The sequence below is a fragment of the Anopheles marshallii genome, chromosome 3, assembly GCF_943734725.1.
Source record: "Anopheles marshallii chromosome 3, idAnoMarsDA_429_01, whole genome shotgun sequence".
NCBI lineage: Eukaryota > Metazoa > Arthropoda > Insecta > Diptera > Culicidae > Anopheles > Anopheles marshallii.
The window spans coordinates 71,298,141-71,315,320 of NC_071327.1; the positions used below are offsets into that span (position 1 = coordinate 71,298,141).

At 45.6% G+C, this 17,180-nt stretch overlaps 1 protein-coding gene across 1 annotated transcript in view; it reads right to left on the minus strand.

Annotated features, from left to right (window-relative positions):
* LOC128715432 (serine/threonine-protein kinase NLK) overlaps positions 1-14,619 on the minus strand; it is a 66,008-nt gene extending 51,389 nt beyond the window's left edge. Inside the window, exon 1 of the mRNA XM_053810330.1 lies at positions 14,420-14,619. Within this exon, the coding sequence (XP_053666305.1) occupies positions 14,420-14,619 (200 nt within the window). The remainder of the gene's footprint in view (positions 1-14,419) is intronic.
* Positions 14,620-17,180: the final 2,561 nt, after the last annotated feature.

Genomic DNA, 17,180 nt, shown 5'->3' on the forward strand with positions numbered 1-17,180 from the left:
CCCATCAGCACGCAAAGCGGGAGAGAACTCATCCGTAAACCGTGAACCCTTGTGCCATTCCAACAGCACCATTCTTGTTCTGGTGAACGAGGCAGCACGCACCCATACAACCAAAAGAGGAAGAAACAAAAAAGCAAGCAGGCCTCCCGAAACAGCCCGGTTCGTCGCTTCACCCCATGTGCGCGCACCAATCCCTCGAGCAACGCAACGGCACACGCGCCGGGAATATGTTGTAATGAACCGTCGTCCCTTCGCAAGGTTGAGAAAAATACATTTTTAGGGTTCCACCAAACGATTGCCTTTGCCAGCGCGCACAACCTCGGTAAGGCTTCCGTTTTACGGCTGGCTGTTAAGCCAGGGAGAGAATCACAGTACACACACCAGAACGCGTTCGTCCCTTCTGGTCGAGATGGTGTGTCTGCCCGGTACGGTTTGGAGAGTCACGTTCGATTTTATCCTGCTCGATTCTTCGCTCGCTCTCTCGACTCTTTTTTTCGAACCGTTCACCATTCATCCCCTCCGCAGATTGTGCCTTTCGGGTCCGGAACACACTCCGGCAAGAATCCAAGCAGCAGCAGCAGCAGCAACATCGCTCCTACCCACTTCGAGCTGCCTGTTCCACACCCTTTCAACCGGTGGCGCAACGGTGCGGTGTCTCTCCCGTCTCGACTGAGAGCATCGCGTTCGCGTTGATGGCGTTTCGTACAGCACATAAGTGCGCAGTGAACCACTGCACACTTGGAATATTTCCTACCCCCCCCCCCCCCGAAACCGATTGAAGGCAGTATGATAATGAAAAAAAAAACCCAACTCGAGTTCAATACACTCGCGGTGTGTTGTTTATGCTATCTCGCTCCCGATCTTGCCGCTTCCTACCCCGAAAATACAAAACGGACACGCCGATAATCGAGCTCGTTCTAGCGCCTGTTTTCTAATGCGTTTTCCCAACGGCCTCGGTAAGGCTCGTCGACATCGACCACCGTGCGCCCCCCCGGTTGGGTTTTGGATTTGGTGGGCTCTTTTCCGTGCGCGCCAACCGTTCGGTTGTGATGGTGGTGCGTCGTACCGGGTATGCGTATGCTTTAGGCATACGTAAAATCCCCGCCCCGATCATGATTGCGTGCCGACCGGCCGAGCGTTGATGATGGGAAGGAAGTGTTCTACCAGTGCCGGGTAGTTGTTGTTGTTAGTACTGGTATTTAATGCCTGGGCTTTGGGTTTTTGGCGAAGTTTTGCGATTCTCGCACAAGCAGGAACTTTATCCGCATCCTAATCTACGTCAGCTCATTATTATTAGCCCGCCAGTAGTGTTGGAAAGCCAATTTTGGTTGTGGTGATTATTGGTGCAAACGAAACTCAGGTGGGTATTTGCTCATTTCCACTCGTTCGCACCCCGAAACAGTTGTAGGGTTTTAAATCGCTGGCGTTGTCAATATGCCACTGGAACAGTTTTATTAACACGGGAACTTACCTAAAAAGACAAGAGAGAAAAAAATAAGTGTTAATATTCAATAAAATATAGCAAAAACCAACTAAGTAAAGCACAAAACAGGAATCTTCTCATGCTATTTTTCTGTACACAGCACAACAAAACGGAACAAAATGCTCATTTCACATGCACAACTAAATGCCACCAAATGATGTGAACGATGGTAGGGAAAGATTACGTCCGACGCAGCTATTATCTCGGGTATAACTATCCTGCAGAGCCGGAGCACGGTACAGTGCACAAACAGCATCCCATTACGGAAGAAACTCATTACTTCACAAAACCAGAACATCATGCATTTCCTCCGAGCAAGCAGCTCTGTTAAGACCACCAGCCACACCACCGGCAACTAAGATGGCAGCAGCAGCAGCAGCAGTTTATGTGTGCGCTAGTTGACAAATTAAAGGTTTAATTGCAGCTGACACTTTGCCGGGAAGCGTACCACATTAAAATGTAGAAGACAAAAAAAAACGCAACATTCCCAACATTTAGCTTATTCGTCTGCAATCCCCAAGATCTCCAGCGAAATTCGACTGTGCTGGTGTCATTCCGGATCTATGCGACCGGTTTTGTTTGACCTTCATGTTTGGAAACAAGAAAGCAGTATAAAAATTAATTAAATCGTATAGAATTTAGTGATAACTTCAGTAATTACTGAAGTTATGACTTGAAAAATATTTTCGATTTTCTATTCTCAAGGCACTCAGTTTCTTCAAAAATTAAAACATAAAAAAGAAGTGTTTTGAAGCTTTTTTTTTATTTCACCAACATCGTCTTCTTCTTTCAACTTCTTTCTTTTCACCAAAATATTGATTTGTACTTCATATTGCCAACCCTAACGACGGTACAACACGCACGTCTTTTCCGCTTCCGTTTATGCAAAGTACTTCCCCCTGCCCGGTCACAAGCAACCGAAATTCCGGGACCGAAACTCATCGATGGTTTTTGCTTAAAATTCTACGTAACTCTCCATAAAGTCCTCCCCATTACCAACGGAAAGATGGTGCCGATTTCTACGAACTTCATCTCTCGTATCATCAAAATTCCCGTACAATGCACGTCACCGTTCTGCCGAGTCCGCGCCGAACGAACGTCCTTCCTGCCATTTTCCACCGACTGCGAAGGAAGCGGTCGTTTCTGGTCGATTGTATGTGCAGCATAATAATAAGCCAAACATAGACATTCGCACTCCGCCACCCCCTCCACCCCCCGAACAAACCGGACGGGGCTCATTCGATCGATTCTTTGCGCTTCCAGATGTGTGGGAAGCACATCCACAACCCCTCCGAGACACACAATCGCGAAGAGTTCTGGACATCGCAGAACGAGATCTGTATTGCCGAAGCCTTCAGAAAAACGGCCGTTCGAATAAGCGAAATATTATTACCCATTAGTCGCCATAAGTGCCGCGCATTATTGGAACTAACTTTAGCTAGTTGCCGAACGTCTATAATCCCGGGACCGGAGAGAGCACAGCCACCGCCCGAACTGCAGTCCATTATCAACTACCCGCGGCAGAGTGCGGAAAAGTGGCTGATTCAGCGCACGAAGGCGACAAAACAAAAACAACTTCTATCCTTCATCGTTCCGCAAAAACCGCCAGCACTACGTAAAGACAAATATGAATAACGCCATCACCACACACCGGCAGCTTCCTGTTCGGGGGGCGTCTGATGTCGTGCTTCGTTGTGTAAAGAACTTCGCATCCAAACAACGAAGCATGACCGTGTTCTGCACAACCTGCCAAAACACTGCCGAAAAGAGGAGCGATGCCCTGCTATCCAGTCCCTTTCGCCCAAACCCCGACAGGACATCCCGGTTCAAAATGGTCCGCAAACGGTCACCACCTTTCGCGCAGGTACCGCCACCACGGTGACTCGTGAGGCAAGGGAGTTTGAGAATGGGTAAACGATTGGCACCGGCAAAATGCTGCACAGCCAAATTTTGTGGGCCATGCACAGGGGACTGACGATAAATTTGTATTATGGATTGTACCATAACCTCCCAGGGACTGTTAATGAACGGTCCAAGTGGCGCAGAGTTCTGGGTAAGTCATTTTCGGAGCGCTTTATGCTCAGGGGTTCTTTTTTAATGCTTATAAAACTCCCGGTCTTACCGAGCATAACCTTAATTTTCTTGGCATTTTTTTTACTCATTTACGAGCATCATAGGTACCAAACACATTGCAGGTTGAATTTCGAATAGACAGAACACATATCTTCTACTATATCGCTCCAAAGATCCCAAAAAAAATAATGCTCAGAAACCATGAACGGTGACCACCATCCAGGACTGATGTCCGAGAATTAGCAAATATCTCTGTTGGAGCTCCCAAACCCAACCACTAGCAGAAAGACCAAAAGGATCCTGCCAGAAGCGAACAGAACTTTATGATACCTTCAGATTCAGGTGTTGGGCTGGTGTTTTGGTGATGATTTATCTTCGTTAGATATCACCATACCCTCTGCTCGCAGCAATGTTAACGGCCGGAAAGGTCAACCAACCATAAACCGTTGCCTGCGCATATTTTATTTCGTGTGCCTGGGATGGGGAAGAACTGGGTTAAAGGACTGATCGTTTGTTTCCGAACCAGAATGGAGTTTGGTTCAAACTTTTTTAGGAGCACTGCAAAATACATTAACTTTGCTGTTGTATCTGAGAGCACTCCTCACTTTGTAGAATTTAATAATAATTGCACTTAAGTCCGATACTGACATTTCCGACGCTGGAAGATTGAAAAACCTCAAAATTCTTGAATTTCTGTGACATATAGGAACTTCAATGGACTACGAAGGATTTTTTCGAAAAATTTCATAGCTCAAGTAGTGTAATGCCTCCCGCAATACCAAGTGTATCGCTCTGCTTCGGTATTCCACCCTGGGGTGGTATTGCCAATCACGATTTACCGTCGTCATCCTTTCTCGACCTTCGTACCGGAGAACGAAGAATGCAAACCCCCAACTCAAAATACATTGGCAAAGATGAAGGACGAATGGATGTTAAAAATAGCTTCCTCCAACCGACGAAGCCGTCGGTGGCTCCTTATGGAGTGCCTTTTTAAGCACCCAGTCACCAGGAGTCACGACCCCCCGAACGCGCTCACCGATCCCCGTACTGAGGAACCGACATCGACCTGGCTATGAATTGAACTCAAACTGCGTCTAACGATGAGTTCTTACACAATAACACTTACGCAAGAAAGTAATAACATTATAACCACCGTCTCGCGTGATTTACAGTGCTTCATTGTGCTTTTGTGCTGTAAAAAATATGCTTCTTCAGCTTGCGAAGAGCCTTGCTGGCTCGCGTTTCAGGACTAGCAATAGAAAGGTACCCCCGTAGAGCTTTTCTACATGCTTCGACCCCACTCCTCGTGAATAGTTCAAACTAAAAGATAAAATAGAACAAAAATTGTATGCAGCTTGCAGCAAGAGCACGTCTCAAACGCGTGGATGTATGAAGCAAGCACATCTGTGCAGAATACGGAACAATGAACTGGAACCATTTCCCCAACCAACGTCTGTGAAGCTATATGCACCAGGACGACTTAGTTCCCGTCTCTGCGGGGTTTGACATCACCCGGCCAATCAACAACTTAACGTGGTAGGGATAAGCATGAGAGGATAAAAATACCTTGCAGAAGGTGGGAAATATTAGTCATCGCCGTTGACTTCAGGATACTTCAATCATGTGTAGAATGTTGGCTTTTACCGGCTTGTGCATACCTTGACATACTGACACATGCGACATACTGACATGCGATAGCCTATTTAAATCGCATTCCAAGTAGAGGCTTTTTTTGCTGTGAAAAACAGTCATATAAGTTGCCCAGAATTCAAATCTAGTGAATAGACGAAAATTTAAACCAAACCTCCATCCAATATCGCGACCATAATACAGGGTTTTTGAGATAACAGGACAACGCAAGCACCACAATCGTAGCACATGACATTCCAACGGTCTTAGAAGACACCACTACCGCACCAGGCATATTACAATGCAATCACATGATATCACAATGGCAGCACAGCTTACCACAACACAAGTACGACGCTCGAAGTGAAGTACGATTCGAGGAGTATAAACGTGTGCTAGGATGGATTTCTACTGCCAGAATAGGCGCTTGCGTTGTTCTGTCATCTGAAACCCCCTGTATTGACAAAGAACTTCAAATAAAGTTCAATTAAAATTTCATAAAAGGAAAAAGACCGTGCTCTCAGTGCTTTGTATCCAACAATACCGAACCCGCAACTCAAATGGCGCTACCTTCCGCGGAATGCAGATCGAATATCGATGTAAAATTAATAAATATCATCACCATCTGTCAAGCGTTCTTGAAAGAGTTATTGCATGAGAAAACACAATATTCCGTCGACAAAATGCTCAACCGATGTGCAGCAAACCATACTCTACTTCCCATCCGCCGTGTACGTATCCGTTCGTGAAAGTGCACAGTACTTCGCACTTTTCCGAAAAATCGAGCTGGTGCTGGTGCAACCAGAACGATGATTTATGAAAATCGTTCAATATGGCAATCTGACAATCTTCGTTTGCCATCCGAATAAATGCAACTTCCGGGTGACGGAAATAGCACACCAATATTGAGCATATGGTAATTGATTCATCACAATATTGCACTATTTCGGAAGAAGTTATCTCTTGAACTTATATAAAGTGTAAATTAGTATGAGTTATAGGATGAACTTTATAAGATGAACATGTCATAAGAATCGAGACAGTTATAGAATCAGTCATTGACTGGGTGGACAGTAGAGATGATAAGAAAGAGACATGGTTGATGCATCAGTTAGAATGGCCAGGATATACGATTGGCAAAGGAAGGTGCTCTACAGTGAAAGTGTAGGCCACGACTGCGAAGCGATTGAAGCGATTGAAGTACCTAATATGTAGAAATATCGTAAAAGAATCAATTGGATTAAGAAGAGGAACTTAGGAAAATTGCAAGATTTTGTTGGAGTCGTTTCTTATTACAGTTAAAGTTAGTCTAATATGTTCTTTATAACTAAATTTAAAAAGATCTAGAATTCTTCACAAAGTCTGGAAGTTTTGCAAGCTGAAAACATTCCAGGCATGTAAGTTACAGAATTATCGTGAATAATCAATTCTACCTTGCAAGAGCTCAAGAAAGGTCAATATATACCACATCAACCTCAACATATTCTAGTTCAACTTGAACAGAGTCCAGAAAGGGTTTCAACTTTTACACGTGGAGAACCTCTTTTAGTTCTCTTTTACCTACTCGCAATGTAATCAATATTCAGAATAAACTCTATTTCCGATAAAAACATCACATCCGAACCGTTAAGAGTTGTGAATGAGATCGTCAAACTCGTTACGGCATGATTAAAATTAAAGCGTCCAAGAATGGTTGCTTTCCTGTTGCATGAACACGGCGCACACCTTCTGCTGACTTCGGCACTGCAAAGGAAAACCCTGCACCCTGCAATGTAACCACTAGGAAGGATGGTAAATTGCACTCCAAGCCTTGTTCACCATTTCTCTGCTGGTCACCCTCCCCCCCGTTGGCGCAGGGACAGTTCCTGCGTGTCTTCGCGTAAATGATTAACGACCGCATTAATTAGATGCTTCACGCCCGAGCTGCAATTTTGTAAATCGCACTTTGTAATTATGCTTTCGGCTGCAGCCAGACTGGGGCAGCTTCTCCACCGGTCAGTACTGTTTGTATTTCTTTTCATCGGGGAGGGGGTGGGGGGGGGGGGTGTGTGTTTTCTTCCATTTTGAGCCATATACCCCATTCATTATCCGGCTGGTGGATTGAAGGCTGAAATGTTACAATTCCACATTCTGCGACGTAACATATCTGCAGCTTGTGTTCTTATCGTGCCGTAAGACATGTTGGTGCCTTCCTCAAATTATTCTTTTGTGATGCAAAACGCATCAAACCCAACAGTGGGTTCTGATATTGCACAAGACGCTACTCGTCTAAAGTCCCGTTAACTATGTGCACATACCTTTGCAAACACGTATCAATGCACCCGGGAAGGTAATGCGCGTGTGCATTCACAATGGCAAACAGTGCGGCGGGGGGAGCTAGGGCGAAAAGCATTAATCATTTCATGCACGAACCGTCCACCGGTAGGCAGGATTACGATCGGAAACCAGCAAACATTCAATTAAACTTCCTGATGGCGATGTGTTTGTGTTCCATATGGCGTCCCCTGCACGCTCACGCACCTTATCTTGCCGGAGAGGGAGGGAGGGAGGAGGGAGGGGGGAGGGAAAGAACGCACGGCATTCAATTTATGCGGACCGTTTTCGCGCGAACAGCATAAGAAAGCGAAAAAAACCCCCCGTCCATATGCTTGAGACAAATAAATAACAAAACGACTAAGCGACACTCGGCTAGGACGCTTTAGAGGCCGGGCGCGATGGAATAGTTGTAAACAATAACAAACGCAACGCCACCAATGCTGCAACTCCCACCAATTCGCTACACCTCGAACGGGCGGCAATGCAATGCCGCCGCTCACCACATCATAGTGCAGCACCGGTTTGGCGACGGTTGGCTAAGTATGTGCAGGGGGAGGCAGCATTTAAGCAGCTCCTTTCGTTTGTGATAAAAATAGCGCTCGCTGCCGCTATCGATACATTCACGCAAGCCACCCCCTGCACCGTAAACACACGCGTCTTCCGAACGTCACGTAATGATGATCCCGCGCACCAACCGAGAAGCCCATCGGGATGGAACGCAACAATGACGGCGGATAGACAGCGAGCAAACGAACGCAAGGCGCACCAAAGCCCACACAAACGCGGTGGCGACCCTTTTTTCTCCATGAGTGTGCAGTGTACTTCTGGTTGTCAATGTTCACGTCTGCCACATAATAATGGGTTCTATTCTGTCACCTAACCCACCACCTTCCACCGCCCTTTGCTACCAAGCACTGCGCACTTCGCGTTTGATGACTTCTAGCGGCACTGTTGTCTCGAGGGGGTAGCGAGCACTAGAACATGGTTTTTTTTTATTTTTCCCCCTCCCGTTAAGCCGTAATGGGCCCGCGTGCGTACAACGGGAAGGGGACGGACCAGATTACATTTCCTCTTCCTCGGTGGCGTCGTGTGCCACTGTCAACTGATACCTATTATCCGGTGAAGGTACATTGGAAAACCTCAACATGCTTCATTTGATGTGCAATATTGGAAACAACTCAATTACGTACGAAGAAACGTTAAGAAATCGGTGAAGTTAGACAAAACTGCTAGCGTGAAATATACTTAATTATTTGGTTTTTCTTTCTAAACAGAATTAAGACAAAGTTGGAAAAGCAACATGAGTTAAAAAAAGATCCAAAAACGAATCAATCTAATACATTAATTATGAACCTTAACTTTAAGGTATTTTTCTACGGAATGAAAATCTGAGAAGCGCTTAATCGCTTCGATTCTGGATTTTTTTAATCTTCTGAAATGATTCATCGACCTCCAAAGATCGTAAAAATAGAAAAAATCCGCTGAAAACTGACGCCTGATTTCAAAGGCTCTTTTCAAAATATTCTTTAACCAGAGCATTTCTATATTGAACCTCATGACTTTCTAAACATCTTGAATATTGAGAAATTCTATAAGAGCACTCATGATTAAAAAAAAGCTATTTTCCAAAGATTCATTTATTACAACATTATTAAATTGACCATCAATAACTTCTAAAGATCCTTGAAGTTGAAAAGACACTTCTCAAAAGATTCTTTTACTATAGCATTGCTAAAATGAACCTCATGAATCTCCAAAGCACTTGTACATTGAAGAAATTCTGTGAAACTTGCGGTATAAAAAATTATTTTCAAAAGATTCATTTTTTTAACACAACACTACTAGATTGCGCATTAAGAACCTTCAGAAGAACTGACGCCTGCTTTCAAAGACTACCGAATAGATTATTTTACCTGAGCATTACTAAAATTGAACTCATGAATCTCCAAAGCACTTAGACATTGAATAAATCTTCAAAGAACAAGCTCATGAACTGAAAAATTCTTCTTAAAAAAATCATTTATCACAAAACTACTAAAATAGCCATATATAACCTCCTAAGATCCTTGAAGTTGAAGAAATCCTCTAAGACTTGACTCGTGATTTGAACATTTTCTCTCAAAAGATACTTTTAACAGTACACTGCTAAATAGAGTGTGAAAAACCTCCAATGATCCACTGAAAGTTCAAGAAATCCTCCGAGAGCTGACTCATGATTCGAAAGATTCATTCATCACAACCCTACTAAATTGATCTACTCCAACAACAAAAATCATTCAGTAACCATTCTCGTGAGTACGCTCTTCTGTAATAATGATATTAAACATGCCAGAATCCCTAGCCTCCCGCCAACACCACCAACCAACCCCCGCCCTACTGATCCCTTCACATCACCCTGCGCTTCCGGAACGCAACCACGCGACTTCCTTATTCGCTCACTTAAACACCACGGTAACCTTCATTTGCGTGCCAGTGCAACATCCCTACCCCCGGGCATCACCACGCACAGCTCTCATCCAACGGTTCGGTGTCTGCTAAAAATATCCTTCCCAACCGCTAACGGGGGGGAGAAAACCTACGGCGATGTAACACACATCCATCAAATCATGCGTCCCCCTAGTGGCGATGGTGGCATACATCGCTCTCGCCTAACCGATCAGACAAACTATTTTGTGTTTGTCTGCTTGCTGAACTGCGCGATACTCACGATAATGCCGGCACAGTGCACCAGTGTCGTTCCAAGGTTTCCAAGCTCGTCTCAGGCACGATAACGACACCAGGCGCATGGTGACGTTATTATGTTAGTCACTTGGTTTTTCTTTCCAACTCAACAATAATTGATCAAATTATTACAGCCGGGTTGATGGAGACGATAAAAACCCCTGGCCGATGGATGCCACAAGCCCGTCGGAACACACGCAAGTGCAAGACAGCATCAGAGGCCCCCGGGCTGTGTAACAATCAAGTGTCTGTTTCGGTGCGTTTCGGGCACATTAAAGCAACATTGTTATAGGGGGGGGGGGGGGGGGGGGGGAAAAGGCGAAAAAAAAAGAAAGACCGAAGCCAACCTGCCTGATAAGCAATGTCCCCCCGCGTGTGTTATACATATTGATGATTTACGCAATTGAAGAGTGCCGCATCGGTTTGGCAAAAAAAATAACTAGGTTATCGATGCGCACGGCACAGCGAGTGTGGGTGGGTGTTTCTTTTAATTTGGCACCGTTACCCTTATCAAGACGCGAGTTCGTGTCGAGTAGATGCACAGAGATCACGTTGGAAGCTCATTAACTCCCCAGGGACTCCCCCACCACCAAAAACGTGCTCTTCGTAAGGTGGATTGGGAGACCTGGATGGGGAGACCCAACAGGCAATGGGGTAGATCACGCTCTAAGCCAGTTTTTTGTATGCGTTTTGACGTTTCCAGGCTTATCCGCTTACAGCTCGCCATACAAATGGCAAGCCAAGTTAAGCCTAGGAAAGAAGGATTAGATTGGTTTCTCAATGAAAGTACCCAAGTAGCCAAAACCCAAACTCGACAAATGTCATAACAAAGAATTTTGCTAGCTGGTCTGAGCCAGGTTAGGCCAAGTTTCCCGTGTGCGAAAAATGTAAACAAATTTTTTTTAACGAAAAGAACTGAAAAAGGTTTTTTTTGATAATCAGACTTGTATATTATTTCAAATACATTGAAATTAAAATCAAATTACTAAACTTAAATCGATTTTCCTCAAATTGTAGTTTACAAAAATGATCCCTTGTGTCATTCTTTATGTCAAAATGCTATGTCCTTTACGAATCTGTACAGAATGATACAGCCCGGTACCTGGATTATTTGGCAGATACAGACTTAAAGCTTAAGCTTTCTAACTTTTGGGATGATCTACCCCAATCTTGGAAACGATACCAGCTGTACAGGGGGTGGTTGAACGCAAACAGGGTGATTAAAATGGAAAAATCATTAAACATTAGACCACACGAGTTGATTTGTGGTTTGTCAAATAATTCTTCGTTCTGGACGAGCAACAGACAGAGACAAGGGGGGCCTGTTTGAATTAACTCCCCCCGATGCTGCTTGGCAAGTAGCAAACGTCCACTGGCCCGATATGGGGCACACCCCGATAGCTACTATTGCGCCCCACCCAATAGATAACATCGGAATCGCGACCGTTACGACCACCGTTGGCAGCTAGTAAAGATTCAATTATCACACGATCGGTGGTGTGGTTGTGCGAGCGTGGCGATCAGTTGCCAAAAAAAAATTATCGCTTCGACACTGCAAAGTGTCGCGATAACTTTCACTGGAACATGATGGGTCACCTCGTTTTTTTTGCGCTCGAAGGTGGTTTCCCCTCCTTCACAACCGAAGGTGTCCCACGACGGGGCTGACCGATACCGGGGAGGAGGGGGGTTCTAGGTGGGATTAGTTCCGTGATGTTACAGTTTCACTTTTCGAGCGCCTTCTCTCCCCTTTCTGCTGGCGTTATCGTTGCCCGGTGATGCATCATCTATCAAATAAACTTCCAGTGCCTGCCGATTATCGTTGCCTCACGCAGCTGTTTAATTAACACAAGACAGCACACACCTTTCGCAAATCGTTATCACCAAGCTCGGTACGGAAGGGAGCATTTGCGAGCTGGGGTCACATGTAGCATAATTTCAAATGTGCTCAGTTCTATCAGTATTCAACTTCAAATGTTTTGCACATGATTCGGGCTTCACATTTAACAATTTATCAGCTACAAAAATCTTTGATCAAGTCACAAAATTTTAATACTTCACGTTGTTCCAGAAATCCTTGAGAGAAATGCGAGGTGTGACCTACCGAAGTATCGTTAGGGGTGTGTGAAATAGTACCTTCAAGAACTACCTTACAAGTGCCTGATAATCGCCTCCGAAAGCAAGGTGTGCCCGCCAAAAAAAAAAAACAAGTGGGAAGTCCCAAACGCCAAAAAACTTCATCACACGCTCCAGGTTCTACGGGCACCATTCCGGGGAGTGTGTGAATTGGAACCGAGGCCGGAAAGTATTTCAAGGTCTATTAGCGCCATTTAAAGCATGTAGGCCTTTAATGGTGGCGCAGCCACACAAAAGGATCGCACAAAGCGACGCGTGAACAAACATCTGATGGTAACCTCATTCTTCAGGCCCTGGACGAATGGCCGGTGCGATACGGTGTGCATGGTGCATTGTGTCTGGAAAGGAGCGCGTACCCGACATTGCCCTGCCCTGCTCACCGTACGGTCCGCAACTGACAGGTCGTGTCCCAATTACCAGTCTCCTATCGCGCAGTATTTTTTGTTTTCTTCGTTGCTGTCTTGCAAACCACTTCATCGAGGGATTCGGCATATCAGTTCGCTGGAAGAAGATGGGCCGGGGCCTTATCAGCTGCTGGACCAAGTTCCCCGGGGTGCCACTCACTGAGCCGCAACCTTCACCTTTACATTTCCGCAGGAATAAACCGAACCTTCTAATAGGGAATCGATTGGTTCGGTTATTTTTAAGTTGCCTTCTGGGGGTTTTGTTTTGTTGCTTTTCCCAATACTTGTCCAATCGGGCCAACCTCGACCTAGTGCATTGCCCCGAGGGTGGCTCTGTTTGGCACAGTTTATCAGCAACATTGACGTCGATAGTGATGCGTTAAACTGTAGAATTCTTTGCTTCCTTTATGACGTCTGTCTCCCATGTGCAACCGATTACGAATCATTTTACATGGGAATCAACATGAAACTGACGTCTTCTCAGCAGGACTATCATTAAAAGGAATTTGTGCCATTGAGGTAATGATATTTCCGCCAATTTCTAACAAGGTATCAATGAGTGACAATCCACAGCAAGGAGATATGGTGGACATGCCCCAATAGGATCTAATGACCAGTAGAAGATACATCCAGAGCTTTGAATAAAAATAAGTTTTAGTGATTTTTTAAAAGGACAGTTATCTGAAACATACGATTTTTATTATTTCCAAGATCAAACATACACTTCCATGAGTATATGTGAAAAGAAAATTTAAAAAAAAAATTAAAGTTTGGGGAAAAATGTGTTCGCAATACCCAATGCGAATTCGCCAAAAATAATTGGAAATCAAAAATTTAAAAATATTATGAATGAATATACTTCAAACAAGCACTCGGCAAGCCAGATGTTGCAAATATCAATTTATTACCAAATGGCAGACGGTTAACATTCAAATTGCGTAAAGAGCACCTGATGAATATTTCATGTTAGGGCGGTGTTTAGGCCCGGTGTGTATCTCTGTTCTGAGTTCTAAGTATCAAATTGCAAGGTTTTCTTCTAAAACGAGTTTACTGTTTGGGTTATAACATTGATATGTGTAATCTTCAAGAAAATACAAATAAAACCGCCGTCTTGAATGTGTCTCTCCTTAATCTTGATTTTGCTTTCTTCCACTTCTTCTTCTTATCGGCACAGCAACCTCAAGGGGGGTCTAGGTCTTCCATTTTTGGCTTTCTTTGACTTAATTTCCGATAGCTGGATAGTCAGTCCTGCGTACGATGGTTTGGTCCGCATGGTATTTTGGACCGACTCTGTCGTGTGAAGACCGGCGCCGGTACCAATACACCACCGAGTTGCCCCATTGATGGTGCTCAGTATCCCTAATGCTGGCTTTACAATATTTGATTCTTCAATACCAATCGAGATTTGAGCCTCGTATGGGTCTTGCTGTGAAAGAATATCAATTCTCAGCAATTCTTGATTACCAGCGCTTGACATTTGTAGCTACTCTATGCCGCCACTACCACCCTTTATCAGTCAAGGTGGAGTACGGTAATCACTGCTAAATCAAGAGAAAGAAAAAAAAACAACCATCCTCACAACTTCATACCAGGGCGAAGGTTATCAACGATGGGTAACGAATAAAGCAAAAAAAAAAAGATTAGAATCAAACAAACTTACCATACGACACCGAACGCTCCGTAACCGATCGGTCGATCCGGCTGAACATCCTGGGGGACGGCCGGTGGCTGGAAGTAGGGTGCGGCCGCGGCCAGAATGGCGCCCTGCGGCGCACCGGCAGCTCCTCCTTGCACTAGCGACATCGAGACACTCATGGAGACCCCCCGTGATTGCCTGGCAGGGCCACCGACAGCCGCCATTCAGACGATGCGCATAACCCGACCACCACTCCGACACGAGAACCGAGAACCACAACTATTGAGGTGTGCCGTGTGTGCGTGTTCTTTGGTCAGCGAATAAACCCCCAAAGGTTGTGCTGGTTTGTTTTGATGCTGACTATTTGGGGGAGGGAGTCGGGAGTGTTGTGACGGTAATACCGGCCCTTTAGAAGAAACGTCACTTCAAACAATGGGAAGCAACCATACACTTTCCGCGTGGACGACACCCACAACAACCAATGCTAAGCCACCGGATGACTAATGGGTGGAAAAACGGCGCGTGAAAAACCCCGGAAAATGTGCGCAACCCCACCGCCTGGGGGAGCCGGGGGCTGAGCGTGGTGGTCGGAAAACCGTCGTGGAAATGCGGAACGAACGAAACTTTTTTCCCCTTCGCAGCGCGCACTCTTGACGCGAAAACTCAACACACAATGGTGTGTGAAGGGTTTTTCGTTGTTGCCGTTGTTGCGTTTTGGCCCTTGTACACTTACTTTCCTCTCTCACCGAAACATGCACGCACAATGGAAACTTTCGCACGTGTGTGTGTGTGGGTGTAAAGGGTGTATGGGTGTGTGTGAGTGGGTGTACACTTCCGGATGTTGGAGCTCACTTCCGCTTCGTAGCTTTCAATTTATTTTGCACTTGATTTCTTTAGAGAGAAAAGGATGAAAAAATTAACAAATTTAACGGATAATTTAAACGCATCTCTCCGTAGGCTTTTTTTTTAGCTGAGCACGCTGAAAAACACACACTTATTCACACTACGCAAATTTCAAGGATTTTTTTATTCCTGTGAGCACTTTCCCTATCTCCAACCGTCTGAATAGACCGGAAGTTGATAGTTGGTTTAGCGACCCAACACTGGAAAACACTGCCAATGAACAAAACTTTTCACTTTCTGCACAAAACCTCGTATGCCGGTTACTTGGATGCTACAAGCATTTACGTTTCGTTGCTGATTCTATTACCCCGCCACACACTGCTTGATTGCACAATTATCGATGCGTGTGCTCATTACCCTGCCATGCGAAGGTATTTCTTGAAGGTTAAGAAGGAAATGGGCATGCTTCGGTGAAGAATAGCACGCCAGCGGAACTACGGCAGACACTCACGCATGATTTACTGCACGGCGCACGCACGCACACACACAAAGCCAAACTAATCGTAAATGGCAATGACGGATGAAGTTTGCATCAGAACTGTGCGCCACTCTTGTGAGTCACCGGACCGTGCGATGCGATTGAAGATGAAGATGCTAGACGGCCCACATTCCGAGCTGGCCAAACGTTAAATTGTTGGTGGCGATTATTATGCCACCTTCAACACGATCGAATTGCGAGGCACCACACGCGAACGCACGTCGTTGACTTGGGGTGACTTTTCCGCGCGGAGTGGAACAATTGCCGCTGCCTTCGATTATATCACTTTCCCTGCGTTCGAGCCGTGCTCCGCAACCAAGCGGTGTGTCTCGACTGCAGTAGGCCGTGGGTTTTAAACTCACACACGCACACTATTCCGCGTACAAACCACCAGCTTCCATCGGCACAATGGCTGCCCCACGTTCTAATCAGAAACGCACTGACAGATGATGACTTCGGTCGATTGCCGCTGCCTGGCTGGATGTGGTGTACTTCCGGTTTCACGGATGCTTTCACCCGATGCACACACACACACACACACGCAAATAGCACAGGTAACCCACACCACCAGTTTTGTCAGCTGTTTTGGTCGCGCTGTGGTTTTGGTGACTCGAGTTGTGTGAAGGTCGCGTATGTGTCTCCGCGTGATCCACTTTAATATTGGCAGTGAGAGCGAGGAAGTATTGGCCACCTTCCTCCCAGCACACAACGATCAAGGACAGCACTGGACACAAACACAGCGGCAGACTGTACCGTCTTGGCAGTGACTGTGTGCTAATACGCGCGGTTGCGTAAAATCACTAGAAGACTAGAGCAGCTGCTGGATATTTTCCTTCGTGTAATGGCAGTAGTATTACGGCAATGATCTACCAAGGAACCAAGGCAGTTGTTGAGATGCACGATGCTGCTCCAAACAAAACTCGCCCGAGAACAATTCTAGCTGCGACGGATATGTTGTTTACACTCTACACACTTATGCACGCACACAGTTACATATACGCATTCGACGCTTGCTTTTCTTCCCCTGCACAGCGCGCATAGGGTGACGTTCCCTTTTTTGATGAGGGTTCTAGACAAGCACCACTACTACCACCATCACCACCACCACCAATGCATATCCCGCAGGATGAACATAAAAGGGCTCGGCTTGGAAAAGAAGAATGCTAAACCAGCATACACAGCGATGGTGGTCTTGCTACCCACGGGAATGGCACACACACACACGCTCGGGGATAAAAAGGTCCTTCTCTTCGCCGGTCCGCATAAAACCACCACTGCTACTGCTGTTGCCTGGGTTACGACGCGTTACCGTCGCACTGGTGTCCTTTTGCTAGTGACAATTTTCAGCCAGAGCTTCACGGCGGGTGCGTCGTGCGTGTTCCGAGTTTACGCGAGAAGCCTTGT